The sequence below is a fragment of the Pezoporus wallicus genome, unplaced genomic scaffold, assembly GCF_028554395.1.
Source record: "Pezoporus wallicus isolate ANWC-B61680 ecotype Strahan unplaced genomic scaffold, APGP_CSIRO_Pwel_v1 contig_11153, whole genome shotgun sequence".
Lineage (NCBI taxonomy): Eukaryota > Metazoa > Chordata > Aves > Psittaciformes > Psittacidae > Pezoporus > Pezoporus wallicus.
This window is the reverse complement of record NW_026639099.1, coordinates 313,715-337,572: the sequence shown is the minus strand read 5'-3', so window position 1 is coordinate 337,572 and position 23,858 is coordinate 313,715. Positions and strand designations below refer to the sequence as shown.

The 23,858-nt window shown below is 55.8% G+C and overlaps 1 protein-coding gene across 16 annotated transcripts in view; it reads right to left on the bottom strand.

The window, feature by feature from the left end:
* The window catches only part of LOC130601541 (protocadherin gamma-C5-like), a 176,012-nt gene that overhangs the window by 16,663 nt on the left and 135,491 nt on the right, over positions 1-23,858 (bottom strand). For 8 of the 16 annotated variants that reach the window (XM_057413690.1, XM_057413688.1, XM_057413696.1 and 5 more), the window contains one exon: positions 982-1,040. In XM_057413690.1, the coding sequence (XP_057269673.1) occupies positions 982-1,040 (59 nt within the window). The other 8 variants (XM_057413692.1, XM_057413701.1, XM_057413700.1 and 5 more) reach the window with 8 other exon arrangements.

Here is a 23,858-nt window from a genome sequence, read left to right as displayed (position 1 = left end):
ATGCTTTCTCACCATGGGCCAAGAAAAGCAAACTGCTGGGCCAGAGGCAAAAGCACACAGTCACAAGAGGGGTACTTTGGGGAGGCAGGTCTCTGCAGCCCCAGCTTCTTATCTTTGACATCACATGCAAAAACTCAGCCATGGCTTTGACAGCAAGACCAGACCTTAGGAGATACCCTTCCTGTGAGTCTCCTGAACCATTAATTTCCTCCTTAGCCTCTCCCTGCCCAGTTACCCAGCTCCAGTGGGAAGCATGGAGAGTGTTCCTCACCTGAATGAACCATCCCATGTTGGTGATCCCACTTCCCAAAGAATTCCAGAAAGGTTTCAAGCTTCCCAACAGAGTTGGATCCAGGGGTCCCAACCCTGATTCAGCCAGATTAGCTCACAGGAGAAAGCACACATAGTGGCATTTCACGAGGGACTTGATCTTGCTGAGTTAGATGTGGTTGGGATACATTTCTCTAGAGGGGCCTTTGGGGACCTGGGGCTCAGCCACCCAAACTCTGGCTGCCACAGGGGCTAACACAGGCAGAGCGGGCAATACCCTTCAGCAGCACAGAGCCTGAGGCTTCATGACTGGTAAAGGAACTCATGGTGATTTCTAGTGGCATCTGTTCATGAGGAGGAATCAAGATTTTGGACTCAATCTAGTCTAAATGCTCAAAATGTGTTTCAGAGAAGAAACCTTTCTCTGTGAAGCATGCTTTCCAGTCTCTTAATCATCTCACAACTTTACTTGAAGGTCCCTCTGATTCCTGACACCAGAACCAGACACACCATTGCAAACAACAGCTTACAGCCCCACAAAACAGAGCTGGCACAGAAGCAACACTTTCTGACTCTTTAGATGGACAATTCTAGCAGTGACAGGGAACACCCATTCTCAGAGCTACCAGTCAAGGACTTTCCAGCCGTGAAAGTGGCATGCAAAGGAAAGAAACATTCACCAGACATATACATGAAGATAGAGACACTTACCCACTGGTTCCAGGTCTCTGGGTCTGAGAGAAACGCCAGTCTGTGTTAGGCTGAGCTTGCTGCAAAGAAAACAGAAGAGTTTTAGTACCTCCATTCTTGATTTGAAAATGAAAGCGAACTGATCCTGGATTATTTCAGTGTGGAATATCAGCGTGTTCCTTCCAAGTAAAGCGAATCAATTAGAACAAAAGGAAAGCTCCCCCTCCTCCTTTCTTGAGGATTTCTGAACCAGCATGAATACTGAAAAGCATGAAAAAAACCTATTCAGCAAATAATCTTCCACAGCAGCTCAGGAAACCAGGCTGTGAAAGAAATGAAGCATGAAATAAACTGATAAGAGCATCAATTCAGCAGGAGCGATGGTACCAAAGTAATGAGCTTGGAGGAGCAAGGGAGTGGGGGTGGTAGTTGATCCTGAGAAAGATGCTTTTAATGCCAGAAGGTAAAATGGAAACAGACCTTCCTAATCTGTCCTTCTGTTCTTAAAAAGGCCTGCCTGAGATCCTGATCTCACACATTGTATTTGAATGACTTTTCCTAGATGTTGTGCCCTCAGAGCATTGCAATATTTTTCTGTCCACAAAGAGAATGAACTTCCGACAGCAAAAGAAAAAGCATTATTTGTTTAGGAGACACAATCAACTTTGGACACAGCAGCACACTTCATTAGTAAGCCCCTGTATCACTTTCTGCCTGTGTTATTTCACCATCAGACAATGGACATTTTGTAAATAAGGAAGGACATGAAGCAAGCTTGTGTATTCCTGTTTGAATCATGCCTTTGTGAAGTGCACTAAATAGCAGAACTGTTTGCTGTCTGGAAGACACATACTTCCGAGAATCATAATCTCCTTAATTAACTCCAGAATGATAACATGCAACCTGGAAAGAACAGCATTTCTCTCAGTTACCTTCTGAATGAGCAGTTCATCATCCATACAGCGGAACATCTATTTTATAGGATTATTCTGCTTGTACACGCAATTACTAAGGAAAAGTGAAGATGGGTAAAGCTGACCTAGATTTTGATTTAGTAAATGTGATTTCACTAATTTCTCCACAGCTTTGATGATTCTGATGAAAGAATATATTAGAATAAATTACTCCCCTAAAATAGAGGCCCTATTGGTACCCAAGCGGCATGCAAATAAAGCTGTTTAAACACTTGCCCTTCAGATTTGAGATACACATTTCTGCACACACACTCCTGCACTAGATAAGCCCTTCTCAATCTATATTTTGAATTCCTGTCTAATTACCACTTTCAAATTTAGGGCAGGCATTTATGACACAAAATTACTTTACTTTTTATATCCCAGCATCATAAAAGCTACAGCTAAACACAGTCACCTACATCCATATTTAGACATCTGAATATAAACGGCTACAGTCTCTGCTAGCCCAAGGGCACCTAAGGTCACCAAGATGCTTGCAAAAAATGTCACTATGTTCAGTGCTGAATAGTGAAATCAGCCCCTTGCTCAGAATAACCAAGCTGGAAAATGACCCCTTACCAGAGAACAATCAGTATTTAATAACACTTGGGGGTTAAGGAGAAATACCTACAATACACCTCTAAAACAAAGCAAAAGAAACACCAACAAACTTTGCTTTCAGACAATCTTGTATGCCATGCAGAATCATAGAACCATAGAGTAGTTTGGGTTGGAAGAGACCTTCAAAGGTCATCTAAGTCCAACCCCCCTTGTAACAAGCAGCAGTTAAAAGAATCAAAAAGTTAAACACCCCCAAAAATCATATTCCTGACCATGCTAAGAATCACTTTAAAAAGGAAAGAGTACGAACGGGGCCAAAGCAAAACTCCAGCTCTACAAATACAGTCTCTGATGTTATAGTGCTGACCACCCCCTTCCCTACTTCCATCAAACTGAGCCAAAGCTTTCACCTGCCACTTCCCAGGAGGTGACAGTGACCCATGTTCCCTGAAGCCACCTTCTCAGGTAGAAGGACAGAACAGCCAACTGGCCTGGATGTTACCAACCACTGCACTTAGCAGACAGGACAGCAAGAACCCCCCCCCTTTCTTACCCCATCGCAGGGACTTGCTAAGGTGCTGGTCACCTGCTCATAGGCAGCCACAGTCTCTGCAGTGCTAGAATGGCTGAAAGGTTTTACAAAGAGGAAATCACTCTGGTCAGACATGGGCGAAAAACAAGAGGTGTAATTCTGTGCCTGGGAGGTCAAGCCTGCTCCTCCCACGTCCAGGTACTTGATGAAGCCATCTGGCTTCATTTGTCCACGGAAATGGGAGGCAGGTTTGCGGCCAGTCCCTCGGCAGCAACCCGCAAAGGTCCAGCTGGCAGTGCCAGCTTTGAGACACCGGGCAGCTGCCACAGCAAACATCACAAAGGACACAAGGGAAATGGAAACCAAGGAGATGATGAGGTAAAGAGTTAGGTTGGTATCCTTGGGAGAAGATTTGGGGAGGTCCAAGGACTTGGAAAAGTCCTGCACACCGTTTTCCTCTGGAGAAATTACTATTACCACAGAGGCCGAGAGGGATGGTGTCCCATTGTCCCTCACTTCAACCACCAGCCTGTGGGGATCTTCCGACTCTCTGAGAGCCTGTGCAACCCTTATCTCTCCAGAGCGGCGTTCCACTTGGAAAGGCAAAGCCTCAGCAGTCTCCCGCAGCTGGTAGGACAGCCAGGCGTTATGGCCACTATCAGCATCAACAGCTACAATTTTGGTGACCAGATAGCCAGGTTCTGCCAAGACCGGGATGGTTTGGTGGAAAGCCGAGCCCTTGGGGACAGATGGGTAGACAATGGTGGGGGCATTGTCATTCTCATCCAGGACAAACACATGTACCACAGCAGTGCTACTCAGTGCAGGAGACCCACCGTCCTTCACCTCCACAGGCACCTGGAACACCTTGTCCTGCTCATAGTCCAGAGCTCGCAAGGTGTAGATGGTGCCGTTGTCCTGGTCTATTCGGAAGTAGGTCGAGATGGGTATATCCTGCACCCCGTTGTCCAAGATGGAATAAGACAGCTTGGAGTTGCTACCCTCATCAGGATCAGATGCTGACACTGAAAAGACAGAAGTTCCAGGAAGGGAGTTTTCCTGAACGTGAGCTGTATCAAAAGGGCTGCTGAAGTTTGGTGCATTATCATTCACATCAGCGATTTGGAGGTAAAAGGTCTTTTGGGTAGCCCTCTGTGGGAACCCTGAATCCACAGCCCTCACTGTGATATTGTATCCACTGGCCTTCTCTCGATCAAGGGGACCATTTGTAACCAGGGAGAAATGCTCTTTAAAAGATGACACCAGTTTAAATGGGAGCTCTTTTGCTATCTGCAGACGGACCTGCCCATTGTCACCAGAATCGCTGTCCTTCACACCAATGAGGGCAATCACAGTGCCAGGGGTTGCATCCTCCTGCACTGGGCTGGAGAGAGAAGTCAGCACGATCTCTGGGCTGTTATCATTGATATCAATTAATTCCACTCGCAGGTGACAGTGTCCTTCCATGGCTGGAGATCCCTTGTCCCTGGCTCGAACTGCAATCTCATAAGCACTGGATTCCTCATAATCCAGGGGGGCTTTGGTTCTGATCTCCCCTGTCCGGGGATCTAAGGAAAACAGCTTGGTGAATTTACCAGGTGAATTATTGCTTGTTTTGAAAGAATATTCCACATCCCCGTTGGGACCTTCATCCAGGTCGGTGACATTTAACTTGGTGACTAGAGTGCCCACTGGTACATTCTCCTCCAGTTGTACCTTGGATATAGGTGGATCACAGACAGGAGGGTTGTCATTTGCATCCAGGACATGGATGGTAACCTTGGCAGTGCCAGATTTCACCGGATTCCCTCCATCCAGGGCTGTCAGTGTTAAATGATGAACAGGCACTTTCTCTCTATCCAGTGCTTTTTCAAGTATGATCTCGGGCATTTTAACCCCATCCCCCCTCATGTTGACACTCAGGGCAAAATGCTCGCTGGGGCTGAGTTCATAGGTGGAGATGGAGTTGGAGCCCATATCCGGGTCTTCTGCTACCTCCAAGGGTAGCCGAGTCCCAGGGTTGGCTACCTCGGTGATCTCCAAGACCACCTCTGGCTTAGGGAACTGGGGCGCGTTGTCATTCACGTCGAGGACGTCCACCTCAATACGGTGGAGCTGGAGGGGATTCTCCATGACGAGCTGGAGGTGTAGGGAGCACGTGGGGCTCTGCCCACACAGTGCCTCCCGGTCCAGCCTCCTATCAAGGAGCAACACGCCCGCCGCTAAGTCCACCTGGAAGTGCCGCTGCCCACCCTCGCTCACCAGCCGCAAGTTGCGAGTGGCCAGGTTCCGCACCTCCACCCCTAGGTCCTTGGCCAGGTCGCCAACCGAGGAGCCCGGCTCTCGGTCCTCGGGCACGGAGTAGCGGAGCTGAGCGCTGCTGGGAGCCGGCAGGCAGGAGAGAGCTGCGAGCAGCAGCGGGAGCTGCCATTGCCAGCCCCGTCCCGCAAGCATCCCGTGCCGGGTGTGCGAGCGGAGCAGCGCGGAGCGGAGCGGCGGCGGCTCTGAGCAGCCTCCCCCGCCTCCCCGCTGCCGGCCCCGGCAGCCGCGGCCGCGCCAGAACCCCGGTGCCCCGGGGGGTCCGAGCGGGTGTTGCAGGGAGGAAGCCGCCGCCGGAACCGCCGGAGCCGGGAAGAGAGGGATGAAGGGGGTTGGGGGGGGGGTGATCGCAGCCCGGCCGGCTGAGCCGCTTCTCGGCACGCAAAGGCACACAAAGTCGGCGAGCGGAGGGGATGGAACGAGTGACAGTTTTACGTCTCTCCACAGCCCCCTCCTCCTCCTCCTCCTCCTTTTTCTCTCCCTCCTCCTCCTCCACCGCCTTCCCCAAAATACGCACGGCGCAGCCCCCCCCCCCAAGCCCTGCCGCCGCCGATCCGCCCTCGCAGCGCCGGGAGGGCGCCGGGGACTCCCGGCAGCGGCAAACCCCGCTCAGCTCCGCCCCGCCCGGCTGCTGGGAACGGGCTCCGGCGGGCACCCACCCCCAAAGCGGCTGGGGGTGCCGCGTCCCGAGCCGGTTCGGTGCCGAGCCCCGCAGATGCCGTGGCTGCGGTCGGGACAGACTCACACGCTCCCGAGCTCACCTCTTTGCACAGGGTGGCATCCGGCAGGTTGGCACCGGCTGGACCCGCGGAGGGTTTCACAAACATGAACTCGCTGATGTCCGATACCGGCGAAAAGCAGGAGCGATAAAGCGGGGCTGGGGGGGCCGTGGCTGTCACCTGGACGCCCATCACCGTGTCCCCTTGCTTAGGCTCATAATGCCAGCGCCCAAAAATGTGGCTGGGTGGGGGCTGAAGCGTATTCACGCTTTCCACGCAGCAGTCCTGGTTGGAAGACGCTGAGCCCCGCCGGAGGCACCGCACACCCAGTGTGACCAGTCCCACCAGTGAGATGGTGGAGATGAGCACTAGGGACACAATCAGGTAAAGGGTAATCGTGGGTAAACCCCCACCATCAGTAGCACGAGCCTCAGAGCCCTGCAAAGCCTCTGGGCCCTTCTCCTCCACCAGCACCACCAGTGTGACTGCTGTGGAGAGTGGGGGCTCCCCAGCATCCCGGACCACCACCAGCAGTTCATGCTCAGAGGCATCCGTCTCCTGTAGGGCCCGTGTGATCCAGATCTCCCCGGAACGCAGGGTCACACTGAAAAGCCCTGGGTCTGTGGCTTCCACGAGGTGGTAGGAGAGCCAGGCATTGAGGCCAGAGTCCGCATCTATTGCCACCACCTTGGTGATGAGAGCAGGAGGGGTGGTGAAGGGGGAGATTCGGAACTGGGTAGCAGAGTCCTCCCCGGCCCTGGGGAAATGCACCTGTGGGGCATTGTCGTTCTGGTCCACTATAAAAATGTGAACCAGCGTCCTGTTCCTCAGGGCCGGGGAGCCACCATCGGAGACCTCCACATGGAACTGGAGATAGGTGGTTTGCTCATAGTCAAAAGGGAATTTGGCAGAGACCTGCCCACTTGTGGGATGTATGGAGAGGTAGTGAGTTGGATCCAGGCCTGGATCTGTCCCCCCAGCTCGCAGGATGGTGTAGGAGAGGCGGGAATTCTGCTCCGAGTCAGGGTCAGCAGCAGAGACTGTAACCAGCACACTGCCCACCGCATTGTTTTCTGCCACAAGCACTTCGTAGGATGCTTGCTCAAATTGGGGTGCGTTGTCATTGACATCTGCCAGGACAATGGGCAAGATGGTGTGGCGGGACAGCGGGGGCCTGCCCAGGTCCGAGGCAGAGATGGTGACATTGTAGTAGGCAATATATTCCCGGTCCAAACGGGTACTGGTTAGCAGTGAATACTGGTGCTCATAGTCCTTACGCAGCTGGAAAGGAAGATCTGGAGATACATGACATTGGACCTTGCCCTGGTCACCAGAGTCCTTGTCTCTGACATGGATCACGGCCACCACAGTGCCTGGAGGTGCATCCTCGCTCAGGGAGCTTGAGAATGAGGTAAGAATGACCTCTGGGGCATTGTCATTCACATCAGTGATTTCCACCACCACACTGCAGTGCTCCTCCATCGTGGGTGACCCCATGTCCTTGGCCTCCACTTCAATCTCGTACACCGTTGCCTCTTCGAAGTCCAGGTTGCCCTGGACACGAATCTCCCCAGTTTGCTCATCGATGGCAAAGATCTGGCGTAAGGCAGCTGAGTTGTGGCTGCTGAGGGAGTAGCGGATGTCTCCATTGGGCCCTTCATCCACATCGGTGGCATTTAATTTCACCACAAGGGTGCCCAATGGCGAGTTCTCCACCAAGCGGGCTCCATACGATGGTTTGTCAAAGACTGGGTGGTTGTCATTGGCATCCAGGACCTGAATGGTGATGCGTGTCTTGCTGGACTTGGGTGGAGAGCCCCCATCTTCGGCTGTCAGGACCAGCTGGTGGAAAGCTCTGAGTTCCCTGTCCAGGGCCCTCTCCAGCACCAGCTCAGGGAACTTCCCACCATCTGTGCGTGCCTTCACATTGAGGTTGAAGTTTTCATTGGCACTCAGGTGATAGGTCTGCAGGGTGTTGGTGCCCACATCAGCGTCCTGGGCAGGCTGGATGGGGAAGCGGGCACCCAGGGAGGCCAGCTCATAGATCCGCAAGGAAACCTCATCACTGGGGAACACCGGGGGGTTGTCATTGATATCCAAGATCTCCACCTCAATGCGGTAAAACTCCACTGGGTTCTCGATGGCAAGTTTCAGGTGGAGGAAGCAGCGTAGGTTCTGCCCGCAGAGCTGCTCCCGGTCTATCCGCTCACTGACCATTATAACACCAGTGTTCACATTGACTGAGAAGTACTGCGAATCTGAATCAGACAGTACCTGCAGATTAGCTGCCGCCAGTTTTGCCACATCGGTGCCCAGGTCCTTCGCGATATTGCCCACGAAGGCGCCCCTGGTGAGCTCCTCGGGGATGCTGTACCGGATCTGAGCAGAGGAGCTGTGCAGGAACAAACAGAAAGAGAAGACACGCGGCAGCCCCAGGGACCGGCCCGCCTTTCCCGCCCTCGGCATCCTTGCCGGGTGGGCGGCCGGGCCGCGCTCCCTTCCGCGCTCCGGGGCCGCGCTCAGCGCTCGCCGCTCCCATTCATTGTGCGGGGCGGACGCGGTCCACCGGGGGCGGGGGGCGCCGGGGCTCCGCGCAGCCGCCCCGCCATTGGCTCCGTACGCCGCACTGCTCCTCCAATCGCCGCGCTCCCTGCCCAGGACAGCAACAACGGCGCCAATCGCAACCCGCGGGCGGTTGCCGCGCGGCGCGAACCTGCGCGGCGCTTCCCCGAGCGGCGGCGGCTCCGCGGTCCCCGCGCCCGGGCGGGAGCCAGGAAGGGCTGCCCGGGGGGAAGGCGCGGCACTGCCCGGTCCGGTTCGGTTCGGTTCGGCCCGGCCAGCCCCGCGCCGGCACCGCCTTCCCCCGCCCCTAGACTCTCACCTGGCCGCGGTCCCGCAGCGTACCGGTAGCGGAGAGGAAAGCCCCGGGTTCCCGCGGTAGGGTCGCGGGGCGGGGGCAAGGCCGCAGGAAGGTGAAGTCGCTCCCCTCGGAGCCGGGGGAGAAGCAGGTGCTGTAGCACTGGGATGGGGAGTCGGTGGGTCGCAGGGTGACCTCCATGTACTTAAGGGTGCCGTCGGAGTTGAGCTGGAGCTTGGGGCTGGAGTGCTTGAAGAAGTCCCGGGACGGCGATTCATGGTGCCAGCAGCAGGGCGAGGCTGCAGCATGGCCTCTGCGCCGGAGGCACCGGGTGGCCAGGAGGGTGACGGTGGCGAGCGCCATAGTGCTAACGGCTGCCAGAGCGATGATCAGGTAGAGGGTTAGGTCCGGCTTCTCCTTGGCACCAGCCAGGAAGTCCCGAGGGCTGTAGCTCTCCTCCAGGGCTGCCTCCTCTAGGACCACGGTGATGGGGACGGTGGTGGAGAGTGGGGGGTCACCATTGTCCTTCACCTGGACAATAAGCTGCTGCGCTGCCATGTCAGTGTCTTTGAAGGCACGCGCTGTCCGCACCTCCCCTGTGTACAGTGACACGTGGAACAAAGAGGGGTCAGTGGACTGTGGCAGCAGGTGGTATGAGAGCCAGGCATTATGCCCAGCATCTGCATCCACTGCCGTCACCTTGGTGACCAGGTAGCCTGGTGGGGCAGATAGTGGAACCCTCTGTGGTGCCGGGACATCGCTGTCACTGACAGGGTGCAGGATGGTGGGGGCGTGGTCATTCTGGTCCAGCACAAAGATGTAGACAGTAACATTGGCACTGAGTGGGGGGGACCCCGAGTCCCTCACAGACACAGAGACCGGCAGAACCTGCATCAGCTCAAAGTCAAAGGTGCGCTGAGCATAGAGGTTGCCATTGTCAGGGTTGATGTGGACGAAGGAAGAGGTGGGGGCACCCTGCACTTGCCCACTCTGTATGGAGTAAACAAGCCGGGAATTATCCCCGTCGTCAGGGTCTGAGGCAGACACAGTGCACAGCAGGGAGCCAGGCGGGTTGTTCTCCAGGAGGAAGGCATCGTAGGAGGGCTGCAAGAAGCGGGGGGGGTTGTCATTCACATCAGATATGTTGAGGAGCAGCATGAGCGTTGTGGTGAGAGCAGGAGACCCACCATCCTGGGCAATCAGCTCCACTACATACCGTGAGGTGGACTCTCGATCCAGAGTCTCTCGGGTGACCAGGGAGAAGTGGTTCTGCAGGGACCTGATGGCAAAAGGCACATCAGAAGAGATCCCCAAACTCACATCCCCACTGGCCCCCGAGTCTCTGTCCCGTACGTTGAAGAGCCCCACGACTGTCTCCGGTGGGGTATCTTCTGGCACTGGGTTCAGCAGGGAAGTGACCAGGACTTCGGGGGGGTTGTCATTGGCATCCTCCACTTCCACTCGCAGTACACAGTGGCCCTCCATCTCCGGGACCCCTCCATCATGGGCTCGCACATAAATCTCATAGAAAGGTGATTCCTCAAAGTCCAGGGCCCCACTTACCCGGACCTCCCCGCTGCGGGGATCCAGGGCAAAAAGCCTCCGGACTGAGTCAGAAGTGTGAACCCCAAAGGAATACTGTATCTCCCCATTGGGACCCTCATCAGGGTCAGATGCATTGAGACGGAGGAGCAGGGCCCCCACAGGTGTGTTTTCCGGGACTTGCACCTTATACGTGGCACGGTCAAAGGTGGGTGCGTTGTCATTGACATCCAGGACCAGAACTGTTATCTGTGCCGTGCCCGAGCGGGCTGGGCTTCCTCCGTCCATGGCTGTCAGCACCAGCTGCAGTTCTGGCTCCTCTTCCCGGTCCAGGGCACGCTCCAGCACCAGCTCCGGGAAGAGTTTGCCATCCTGCTGCTGCTTGACGTCCAGGGAAAAGTGGGAGTTGGGACTTAGCCGGTAGGAACCCACAGCATTGGTGCCCACATCGGGGTCCTGCGCGCTCTCCAGGGGGAAGCGCGTAGCCACTGTGGCAGACTCAGCGATGCGCAGGGTGCGGTGAGAGGTGGGGAAGCTCGGGGAGTTGTCATTCAGGTCCAGGATCTCCACTTCCAGGCGGAAGAGCTGCAGGGGGTTCTCTGTCACCACCTGCACCGACAGCACGCAGCTGACAGCCGCTCCGCACAGACGCTCCCGGTCCAGCTGCTGGCTCACCACCAGCGCGCCACTGTCCAGGCGCACGGCGAAGTAGCGCTGGCTCTCCTCTGAGCCCAGGCGCAGCCTACGACCTGGCAGCTCCTCCACCTTCAAGCCCAGGTCCCGGGCCACGTTCCCCACCATGGTTCCCACCTCCGACTCCTCAACCACCGAGTAATGGATCTGCCCGGAGACCCAGCCCCAGCCGCAGAGCAAAAACAAACTCAGTACTTGCCATTTCCAGGCGGGTCGCTGGAGGCTGACGCTTTCCATGTCCGTGTGCGTCCGGCCTGGGACTCAGCAGGCTCTGGGGAGCTGAGAAAAAATCCCTGGGTCTCTCTCTTCCACGGCTTGGAAAACAGCTCCGGGGCTCCGGCAGGCTGCGGCTCCGGCTGTCAGCCTCCGAGCAGAGGGGGTGGGCTGGGGGAGGGGAACTGAATCACAGCCCCAGCGCGGAGGTGGGGGGGGGGGGGGGGAAGAGAGAAGCAGGTTTCCCCCCCCCCCGCTTCAGATCAGCGCCCAATTGGCCGGGAGCTCCGTCCCCTCTCAGCCAGGAGCCGCTCTCAGGAGGTGCGGGAAGCAGGGGCCTGAGCCGGCGACACCAGCAGGGCTGCCACCCCCGGCCTCCCCTCCGCCAGCCTGAGTCACTTGCTCCCACAGCTCGCTTCTCGTTCGCAGGGAAACTGCACGTCCTGGTAGCCTGGAAGTTAGGTACAAGCCCTCCCTGTGTGCTCCCCCTTCCACAATAGTGGCTTCACATCGCACCCGCAAACAAAGGGCAGCTGTCATGAACACGGGCCAAGACTTTTCATGCCCGATGAAAAGGTACTTGTTAGAGCCCTGAGGATTCAGGGGCTCTTCTCCCACTCTTCTCCCCCTCAGCTAATGCTTTGGCCACTGCCTTCACCCCGTTATTGCCTCTGTAAGTAAGGTATCACTGCCACCAGTACCAGCATCAGCTAGGGGACCTCTCACCGAGACAGGAACACGCAGCCTTGCCAGGGCCCCGTGGGTGTTGGAGGAAGAAGGTGGGAAGGCAGAGCTGGATGAGCCATTCAAAGCCAGAATGCAATTGCTTCCCGTACACACCTGGCTGGATGCCACTTCACCCTGGGACAAGGAAGGGGTCAACCTTCACAGTACCTAAGTCACTGCAAACACACAGAGTCAGGCAACAAGCCCACCAGACCACCAGATTACCACATCGGGTCAGGATGTCAGACTGGAAAGGAGGTCCGAGCATCCCACCTGGCAAACACACTGAAATTCTGCTTTGCAGACAAGCAATCTTCTGCAGAGCAAAAGTAGGGTTCTCAGCCTCCCCTGTGGGAAGCATCTTAGTAATTTCCCCCTCTCCCTGTCTCCGAGAATGATGGCAAGCTACGGAGTGAACTCAGTTCACATCCCTGCAGAAGCCTTGTGCAGTTATGCCCTGGAGTCCTGTCCTCGGTGCAATCAAGACCACCCTGACCCCCCTTCAGCGCACATAGATCTTGGGAGGCTAGGGTCCACAGCAATGCGACAGGCAGGGGACTCAGCTCCTGTCTGGGACCCTGCCCTATCCCCAGTGCCTGGGCACCAAGGGGACCTGGAGGAACAGGCAAGAGAGACTGGGAACACCCATGCACGGTGCACCGTGAGAGGGACATCATCCTTCTGGGAAATGACAGAGGCGGCGGAGATGCTCTGCAGCACACACCCCCCCCCATACACACCCCCCCCCCCACACACACACACAGAGTCCGAGAGCCACGGGGCTGCACAACGCTGCTGTCAGTCAGGGAAAAACGGAGCAAGGAACCTCCCGATTAGCGCAGAACGCGGCCCGAGTCCCACCTACTGCCTGCTTTGGGAAGCGGGGGGGGGGGGGGGGGGGGGAGAGGAGGCGGTGTTGAGGGGAGAGAGAAGGCATTCTTAAAGGGCCAGCGCAGCAAAAAGCTAGACAGGTGGATTCCCTGCGTCCAGAAACCAATACCTGCTTGGATGTACTCATTCCCTGAGGGCTTCTGATGGTGTCACCAGTAACCTTGTCTCTGGGATGTGCCCTGTCCCCATCCCAGGCAGAGTCCAGGCCAGCAAGCACACCTGGGTGACAAACACTGCCACTGGCAACACGGGGTGCAGCACCCCTGGAAATGGGTTTGGTGCTGCTGCGGTGCCTCAGCAAAAGCTCTCTAGGAAGCTCACATGGTCTGGGAGAACCTACTCAGTGTCCCAGGGTGGCTCAGTCACCAAGGGGCTGGAGCAAGGGGCAGGCTTCACAAGGGGGATCCTGCTGTTGCTTGGGTCTGCCAAAGCCTGGGATGGGGATGGTGGTGAGGCAGGAAGGGAATGGGATGTCTCGGATAGAGGAGATATCCCTCTTTCAGAAGGCCAGAGCTCACCTGTAGAAAGGTTCTGACCAAGGCAACCCAGGAAGCTGAGAGATCAGGGCAGTATCCCTCAGGGCAGGACATGCCACCTGCCATAGATGGGGCCAGCACCATCCCCACTGCATTGGTTTTGGGGTCTGGCTATTGCCCTGAAAGAGCAAAGAGGTATTAAAGCCTTTGCAGGCTTGACATGGTCCGTGGCACTGGGCTAGATCTTCTGTCACCAGAGAGACTGCAAATTCAGGGCTCAGTGCCAGCCGGGGCTCGAGTTACCACCTGCCTATTATCACCTCCTTCCTAATCATTTACTGTCCCCAGCCGCAGAGGCATCTTGCCAGGACCCTTTGGTGCAGGGGACATCCTTGTCCCCAGCTGTAGCACAGCCCACACAATAGAGAGGAACACTTGCTCCTGCAGCTGCTGCAGCCATTCCCATGTGCCAGAAATCAGAAGTGCTGAGTCTGAGCAGCAGCACAAGGCAGGGGGGAAGAGAAAAAAAGAAAGCCATAAAAATAGAGAGGTTTCTGCCTCTGTCTGTGATTTGGCCGCAGTAAGCAGGCGGCACACGCAGCCCCACACCCATGCACAGCTTCCGCTGCACCTCACTTCCTTCTGCTCTAAGGAACCGGTCACTCCTACTCACAGCCTCCCGAGAAGGGACACATTACTGGCACCAGCCACCTCGGAAACCCATCAGATGTCTCCCTGATTCCACTGGATCAACCGCCCAGCCTCATCATAAAGGATCAAAGCATTGCTATAATTGAAAGCTCTCAAGATGCGCAATTCCCAGCGGGGAAGAAGCACAGAAGCTGCCTGCCATGCGCAGATGCCTTCCTGGCTGCTGATTGTTTAGTCAGGATATTAGACATCACCCAGAGATAGCATATTACAAATCACACAGAGCTTGTAATAGGGTTGTTTAAACAACACCTGTGTGGAAGGCTCACCATCCTGCTCAGAGCTACAATCCAGCATGATGAAGCCCTGCAAGCTACTGGGGCAGTCTGCAATGCCACCCAACACTGAAGTCAGCCTCACAAAACTTCTACAGAAACAAAATCAGAGCCATCAGGAGTCAAACATAAAGCAAGACATGGATGGGAAGGACTGCTCTGTGGCCACAGACCATCAAACGGAGGAACCAGCATTGTCCTTTGGCTTTGCGTGCTACACCGTGGGAAGCAACACCCTGGTTTTCCAGTAGGATGGTGGTTCCCAGCCCCATTTGCACCACCACCTCCTCAGCCCACACCAGAGCATGACGCAGAGTGGCTATGTTCCCCTCCCAGCCCCTGACCCCACCAAGTACTCCCCTCGGCTCTCATTTTGCAGAGGGAATAATACACCATTTGCAGCAAACCTTCTGCCACGGATTTGCAAGTTTTTGCAAGCTGATCTCAGCTTCCATCGGTTACTCATGCAAGGCGTACCCAAAACTGCATCTGAAAGACCTATGTTTGTTCACCTCAGCAAACTGACTCACTTGATCCTGCTCACCACAGAGCAAATGTCATCAGCACTCAAGATGGCTCATTTAACTCCAGAGAAGACCTGTTCAGCTACTGCTAAATGCTCTTGAGGCATGGCACAACTGGATATTCCCCGCAACCCCAATCCACTATCATATGCATATGGCACAAGTGAACCATGGCTCTTCCCAGCACTGGGACATGCCAAGGAAGGAGCTACATTACCTCAGCAGGTGTGGGGAGACGGCTTGCAGTGCCCACGATCTGGTGGTACAGCCCTGGCTCACCATTCCTTATGGTGCTCTGGCGGCTCCCCAGGGGGCTGGAAGAGAAGGGCTTTTTACACAGGACATCGCTCTGGCGAGAGTCTGTAGTGAGATAGACCTGGTGGTACAAGTTGGGTGGCATGAAGCCACCCCGCACAGCATCAATGTGGTGGAAGGGCCCCGGTGTCCTGTACAGGGTGCTCCTGGAACTGTTGTACAGCTCCTTGGACTGCCTCCACTTGTAGCACTTGAAGATGCCTACTGACAACATGGTGATGAAGAAAGCTGCTGACACTAAGATCACAGCCAGGATGAGATAGAAGGTCACATGCCTCTTGGGATCAGCAGGTGACACTTCAGTGAGGTCAGTGAGCACCTCCTTGACCATCTCAGCCACAGAGATGGAGACAGTGGCACTGGCAGACAGCACAGGCTCCCCATGGTCTTTGAGCAGGATGACTAGTGTGTGCTGGGGAGCATCATCGTCCCGGAGCTGGCGGGCTGTGAAGATCTCCCCGTTGTGCAGCCCAACTGAGAAAAGGCTGGGGTCAGTGGCCTGCAACAGGGTATAGGAGATCCATGCATTGTACCCTGCATCTGCATCCACTGCCACCACCTTGGTGACCATGTGCCCGGCAGGAGTGCCTGGTGCCAGCACATCAGTATAGGTGGCATTGGCGTTGGGGTGAGGGTACAGCACAGTTGGGGCATTGTCATTGAGGTCAGTGACAAACACACTGACTGAGACATTAGTGGCCAGAGGTGGAGACCCACCATCCTGGACCTGCACAGTCATGCTGAACTCCACCTGGTCCTCATGGTCCAGAGACGTGAGCAGGTAGAGGGTGCCATTCTCCCGGTTGATAGAGAAGAGGTGGCCTACATTGGAGTCACCCTGCAAGAGGGTATAGGAGAGATGGGCATTGCGCCCAAGATCTGGGTCTGTGGCACTGACATTAAGAATGGGAATGCCAGGCATGTTGTTCTCCAGCACATACACATCGTACGAGTCCTTGGAAGACTTGGGTGCATTGTCATTGACATCTGATACCTGCACCAGGATCTGTTTTGCCACAGACAAGGGTGGTGAGCCCGAGTCCTTGGCTGTGACAGTGATGTTATACTCTGATGTCTTTTCCCGGTCCAGAGCTGCTTTTGTTTTCAATGTGTAGTAATTTTTGAGGGAGGAGCTGAGCATGAACGGGATCCCAGGGGAAATGAAGCAGTTCACCAGACCGTTGTCATGGGAGTCCGAGTCGGTTACACTCAGCAGAGCTACGACCGTCCCTGGGGCTGCATCTTCAGGCACAGGGCTGTACACAGAAGTCACTGTCACCTCTGGAGCATTGTCATTCACATCCAAAACTTCCACCAGCACTTTGCAATGAGCCACACCAGGAACAGCACCCTTGTCTTTAGCCTGTAAGTAAATCTCGTACAGCTTTGTTTCCTCATAGTCCAGTTGTCCCTTCACCCTCAGCTCCCCTGTGGCTGAGTCCAGAGCAAAGAGTTCTCGTACCTTGGCGGGTGTGTGGCTGCTGAAGGAATAGATGATGTCTCCATTGGGCCCATCATCAAGATCATACGCATTGATCCTGGCAACCAAGGTACCACTGGGCGTGTTCTCCCTCACACTTGCCTTGTAGGTGGATTGGTTGAAGACCGGGGCGTTATCATTGGCGTCCACGACATCAATGTGGATCTGCACGTGGGCTGACCGTGGCGGGCTGCCTCCATCCAGTGCGGTCAAGACCAAGTGCAACTCCCGTTGCTCCTCCCTGTCTAGCTCCTTCTCCAGCACCAGCTCCGCATACTTGCTGCCATCCACCCTCGTCTGCACGTCGAGCACAAAGTGGGGGTTGGCGCTGAGCTGGTAGGTCTGCAAAGAGTTAATCCCCACATCGGGGTCTTGCGCGCTCTCTAGCGGGAAGCGAGCTCCCGCCGCCACCGACTCGCTGATTTCCAGCCTCGCCTGGCTGCTGGGAAAAACCGGGTCGTTGTCATTGATGTCCTGGATCTCCACGGCGCCGCTGTACAGCTCCAGCGGGTTTTCCACCACGATCTCAAAGCTGAGGGAGCAGGGAGAGAGCGCTCCGCACAGCTCCTCCCGGTCGATCCGCTCGCTCACCAGCAGCGCGCCACTCGCCAGATCCACCCCGAAGTACTTCTTGCTGCCGCCGGACACCACCCGCAGCCGGCGTCCCGGCAGCCGCTCCAGGTCCAACGCCAAGTCGGCTACCACGTTTCCCACCGCGGAGCCTCTCCGCGCCTCCTCGGGAATCGCATAGCGAATAGCGGCGGAAACCCAATCGGAAACGCCGAACAAAAGCAAGAGGCTCAGTACCTGCCCCGTCGTCACCCCGCGGCTCCTTACAGCAACGCCGTTCATCGCACAGGACGGCCGCGCTCACCTCTTCGTCCCCCCGCCCCGGCTAGAAATCCTCAGCTCGCCCCGTCATGCCGCTGCCCAGCGCGCCCCGGGAAGCGGCGGCGGCAGGAGGACGGGCATTGCTTTCCGGGCTGCGCCGCGACTCCTTCCCGGGCTCTCTCTGAGACCGTCTGCGCCTCATCCCGGCTCCAAGCGGGGCCGGGCCGGCAGATCCCCCCAGCTCCATTGGCCGACAGCGGCACACACAGTCCTGGCCAATAACTGCACGGGAGCGCAGGGCTACCGGAACCCCGCCGAGGGGCAGCGCTCGCCGAGAGGGAGCGCGGCAGCCCCGGCCCGAGGGCAGCGCTGCTCCGGCCCGTTGACCCCGAAGGGAAAGAGGATCCCTGTGAGAAACCCGGCTGATAAGGACAGCCGGGCTGAGAGAGGCAGTGTAGAAAGGGCACGGGGACTGCCGTGTGCGGGAAGGAAGGTGTAAGAGATAGTGGAAAGGATGACGCCAGAAAGAGGGATGGAAACGGGGGAGGGTGGGGGATGTCCCGGGAAAACCTCGCTGGAAAGAAGCAGCGGGAACAAGAAGGGAAGGTGAAGAGGGTCTGCCGGAGTACACAGGACGCCGGAGAAATCCAGCTCCGTGTCCTTCGGGACCTTCAGAATGCCGGTCCTGCCACCCAAGCGTTTGGTCAGATCCTTCCTGACACCTCACGGCGTCGAGCCTTTGTGCCGCCAAAGCAGCGTAGCCGGTAAAACGACACAGATTTAGTGCTGCCGAGTGATGAGCAGCTGCTCCGGCCGCAGCACAGTCACCCCGCAGGGCAGCTCCTGCTGCGGGGTTCCCAGGAGCACCTGGGACCGGCACCTCCTGTACGCTCCCCAGGCGCCCCCTCCATGCCCCGTCACTGTACCCGCAGGCATCTTTCCCTACAAATCGTGAAGTTCTCGGTTTAATACGCCCTCCTGCTCTCACCGCCTCCCAGCTTGCTCTGTGGTACCTGTTCCTACCAGCCAGACGCAGGGAAATGCACGGTCTGGTTCGCCGGGGTAGGGAGCGGTTCCCGTTCCCGTACAACAACAGTCCAGCAGGTTCACGGCACTGCGTGAACCACGGCACCGGCAGCGCCTGGGCAAGAAACAGACAATTCCCGGGATGCCAGCCTGCGGTTGCGGCTGGTTTCGAGTGCTGATATGAATAAAACTACTGTGATTTCAGGTTGTTTTTCCATCACCTGCGTAACTGCTCAGCTATCACGGTGGGAAAGGAACAAGGAAGCTTGATAAGGGCGCGCCAGAGCAATGTCAATGGCGGCTGTGGCCAAGAAACAGCGTCTAAGTGTCCTCCCACAGCCGAGACAGATAAGGAAAGGATGGCGATGTCTGGGAAATAATTCGGGCTGGAAAGGAGCTCCCAGGAGTTCATTCGCAGACCGAGAGAAAAGACAAGGCTCTCCTGCAAACCTGTTTCGTAAGACATTTCATGAAATGGCCATGGATGACACCTCCTGGGGTTTTGAAGAAATATGGAAAAAGTTAACTTCATGGTTACCCAGTCTCTCCTGGTTGAGGCAACTGGTTGCAGGAATATTGATGTTATGTTGATATTGATTACTTGTGATAGGATACAGTGTTCCCTCTGGTGTTGTAAATGGTCTATGATAAATTATGAAGATTGGAAAAGGAATGAAATTAAGCACCAAGTAGAAATGGGAAATTATTTCAAAAAGACTTTTGATGGTAATGGGAATATATGAAAAAAAAAAGTTGCAAAAATTTGCAAAAGGATAGAAAAAGGGGGGAATTTGCGACAAAGGGGGAGGCGCAATCACAAAATGGAATATAGAAATCTTTATAATTAGCTTTAAGTAATGTTAAGTTTGATGGCTTTGTAACAGTAGCAATGGAAAATTACTGAGGTGCGTGACACAGGGAGAAAAAGATTCCATAGAGCAGCTAGAGAACATAGAGAACATACTGAGAATTCTCACAAGATAAATTGCTATAGTTGACATAGTTTTAAGGAAAAAACAGTCTAGAAGAACAGGACACAGGTTTAAGGAGTATCTGGGAACCGCAGGGGTCCAGGATGGGCTACAGTTAAACTAACTGATGAGTAGGAGGATAGAAGGATTATTACGTCTCTGGTGCTAACGAACCAATTAAGCTGGTGTGAGCATCCACTGCGCGTGCTTCAAAGGCTGCCAGAAGTGATGGAGATCGTTGGAGGAAGTAAACGACCCTCAGAGACCACCCCCACAGTTCTGTACGCATGCGGGGAACTCTCTGGAAAAGGATGTAATCCATACGTAGCCTCGTGAATATGTATGTATGCCCAGCGGCTATAAAAGGACGGCTTGTGTGGCAATTGGGGTGATACACGCTAGGTGGAGCTATCCCCCGTGTCTCCCGGCTCCGCAATAAAGAATACCTGCTTGTCAACTTGAAAACTTTGTTGGCGAGTTTGTTCCCGGAGTTTTCTCCGTATCATTCGGAAACGCAGTGGCTGCATTTCTGTTACCCCGCTGCTTGTCATGGCTGCAACGTGGAAGGGCTGCAATTAACCCAGACCAACGTGGGAGACACGACACAGGGACCTTGATTCTGTCCTCGCTCCGTACAGTCCTTTTACTTGCCGTGAGCGGGCAGGATCTGCCCGCAGATGCAGTATCAAACGGGTCGGCACAGTCTTTCCTCTCTGCATGCTATTTCCTTTCCTACTGAATAAACCCTGCGAGTAATAAATCCTATCAGGGCTACTTAGCATTCTTATCACCAGTCCACAGAATGTGATAAAAGTATAGGCACCACGCTGGTAATATCCAACGTTAGTCATCTAACGCTGTATTTTAATAGAATTTAATTTCGGAGCAATTTAAAGACAGAAAGAAAATTGTATGCTTTAACCACCGCAGCTGCATCATGCACGTAAGTACATGTTATTCCTCTCTATCCTTTTTGGAGCGCTTCTGTAACACATTACGTCTGCAGGCTCACAGCGCTTTGAGCTCATTTCTCATAGGTCCTTATGCAACCAAATCCCAATTACTTTTCTTATATATATTCTAAAGAGTAGAAAATCCGCAGCTTGCACTGAGGCAAATTTTGAAACAGCATTCAGCCACCCATTTTCTCTGAAAGCCCTAAATCTTTTTTCCCAAGCACTGCCCGTTTCTCGTCTTTCCTAAACACAGTTTACTGAGTAATTTTGTCTACCACGAGTACCACAATTCTTAAGGTGTTTCTCATGTATGCACACACAACCCCTATTCAGAGTACCTGGTCCGCCTAATCCCAACAATAGCAGAACGGCCAAGCAGCGGAGAGCTGAGTACAGCAAAGATCTCAGGAAAGGCATGGAAGACCGAACATTTCCATATATTTTGGCTAATCTGCAGACATTACTTCTCCCTTACTTTGACAGGAAGCCCGAACATTGAAAGTGATGCTTCACTGCTCCAGAAATGAAATTGCTCCAGATATTGTTCCATTGCTCTCACCATTTGGAGAGAGAGAAGTGGAAACATGTGACAGTTTAAGGGGAAAAACGCATTTTCCCTACATCAGGAATTCCTTCGGGGACGGGTTCAAGCCAAATCCCAGCCAAAGCAGGTCAATGGTGTTATTCCCGGCTCTGCCGGGGCTCAGGAGAAGCCGGTGGCAGCAGCAAACCCAAAGCATTTTCTGCTCTGCTCCGGATTCAGAGCTACAGTGAGGCACCAACCCCGGTTCCCCAGACGGCGGGGATATGGTAAGTCACGGGTGTGCCATCTTCCTTTTGAGAGGTTCAGAGTAGGAAAAAAAAAAACACCAAAAGCAACTAAACAAGTTGGCAAAACCCGGGAACAGAGTTGCTGCCTCACTGAACGAATCACGCCGGGATAGATTACACATCGTTATCACAGGAAAACAGATCTGGCTGAGATAATAAAGGAAGCAGTCACTACACCAAGACGAAAGGGCTGCCTCAGCCTCGGACCTCAAGACATTTTTGGCCCCGCTCCACCCTGCATCCACTCACCACCCCGGCTCGGTGAAACTTGCGCTAGGAGTAGGACAGACAGCAGTACTGACAACATTGTGTTGCGCCTCGGGGCACAAACGACAAATCGCTGACGAGATTGGGCAGGTAAAATGGAAAAGTCCGGGGCCCATGTGCCCCCCAAAACTTGCACAGACCCTCCCAAGCTATTGAGCAGTGCTCCCAGAGGCGATGTTGAGCTCTGCCGGTTGCCCACTCATCTCTGAGCGGACAGCAGAGGAAGATTTCACACAAGCCCGAAGATTCACACAAGCCGACAGAGAGGGATCCCAGGACAGAAACTTACCTGTGTCGAGCTCCCAGGGCTAGGAGGGTCTTTGCCAGAGTCAGTGACTGAGCCAGGTTCCCGGTCTAGGAGATGGTCAGACAGCGCCGCTGCCGCTGGTCTCACAAATGTAAAATCCTTCTGTCCCGACTCGGAGGCTAAACACACCTCATAGGAGTAGGGCAAGGGCAAAGTGCTGCTGCAGTAGTTGTACGGTGCTTTTGAGCCCAGGGTGGAATACATTTCTTTATCAGAAGTAATAAAAACGGGAGGGCTCCTCGACCGTCGGCATTTAAAGAACAATATCAAAATGACTGTGAAAAAGAACAAGCAGCACACGGCAGCGAGTGCCACTACAAGAATGAGATTTAGATCAGATGTCAGCTCGGACACAGCATCTCTGTCGCTCAGCTCCGGCAGCGCCTCCTGCAAGCTCTCGGCCAGCACCACGTGCAGCGTGGCCGTGGCCGACAGCGCCGGCTGCCCGTGGTCCTTCACCACGGCCACGAGCCGCTGCTTCGCCGCGTCCCTGTCCGACACGGCCCGCGCCGTGCGCACCTCGCCGCTGTGCAGCCCCACGCGGAACAGCGCCGGCTCCGGCGCCTGCACCAGCTCGTACGACAGCCAGGCGTTGCGCCCCGCATCCGCGTCCACCGCCACCACCTTGGCCACCAGGTACCCGGCCTCGGCCGACCGAGGCACCATCTCGAATGGGGTCGATCCCGGGTCCTCTCCGGGGACCGGCGCCGGCCACAGCACCCGCGGCGCGTTGTCGTTGCGGTCCAACACGAAGACGCGCACCGTCGCCGTCGAGCTCCGCGCCGGTTCCCCTCCGTCCTGCGCCCGCACCACCACCGCGAACTCTCGGCACTGCTCGTAGTCGAAGGAGCGCTGCGCGTACATTGCGCCGCTCTGCGCCTCCACCGACACGTACGGCGCCGCGCCCGCGCTGTCGCCCTCCAACGAGTACCTCACGCGTCCGTTGCTGCCAGCGTCCGCGTCCCGCGCGCTCACGTGCAGCACCAGCTCGCCCGCCGCGTTGTTCTCCGCCACGTAGGCGCTGTAGGCGGCCTCCTCGAACACCGGCGCGTTGTCGTTCACGTCCGACACCTCCAGCACCAGCACCGTGCTGCTCGAGAGCGCCGGGCTGCCCCGGTCCCTCGCCACCACCGTCACCCGGTGCTCGGACTTCTGCTCCCTGTCCAGCGCGCTCGCCGTCACCACCTTGTACGAGCCGCCCGACGACGCCGCCAGCGACAGCGGCGCCTCGCCCGACAGCTCGCACCACACCTGACCATTCTTCCCGGAGTCCGGGTCCTTCACGTTCAGCACGGCAACCACTGTGCCGGACGGAGCATCCTCCGGCACCGGGCTCGACACCGACAGCACCGTGATTTCGGGCGTGTTGTCGTTCACGTCCAGCACCTCCACCTCCACCTCGCAGTGCGCCAACAGCCCACCCCCGTCCCTCGCTTCCACTGCCAGGCTGAACGAACGCGTATCCTCAAAGTCCAGCGCCTCCTGCAGCGTGATCCTTCCGCTCTCTGCATCCACCATGAACTTCTGAAGAACCTTAGGCGGCATTTTCCCAAAGCCGTACGTGATGCGGGCGTTGCTGCCAGCGTCGGCGTCGGAGGCGGACACGTTCAGCACCGTCGATCCCGGCAGTGCATCCTCCCGCAGGCTCACTCGATACCGCTCCTGCGCGAACACGGGGGCGTTGTCGTTGATATCGGTGACGTTGATGCAGAGCTGGGCGGTGCCGCTCCGGGGCGGGTCCCCGCCGTCCACCGCCGTCAGCACCAACCGCAGGCTCTGTTCTCTCTCCCGATCCAGCGCCCGAAGCAGCACCAGCTCCGCGAATTTGCGGCCGTCCTTCCTCTCCTTCACCTCCACTGCGAAGTATTCGTTGGCTTCCAGCTTGTAGCTCTGCAGCGAGTTGCTGCCCACGTCTGCGT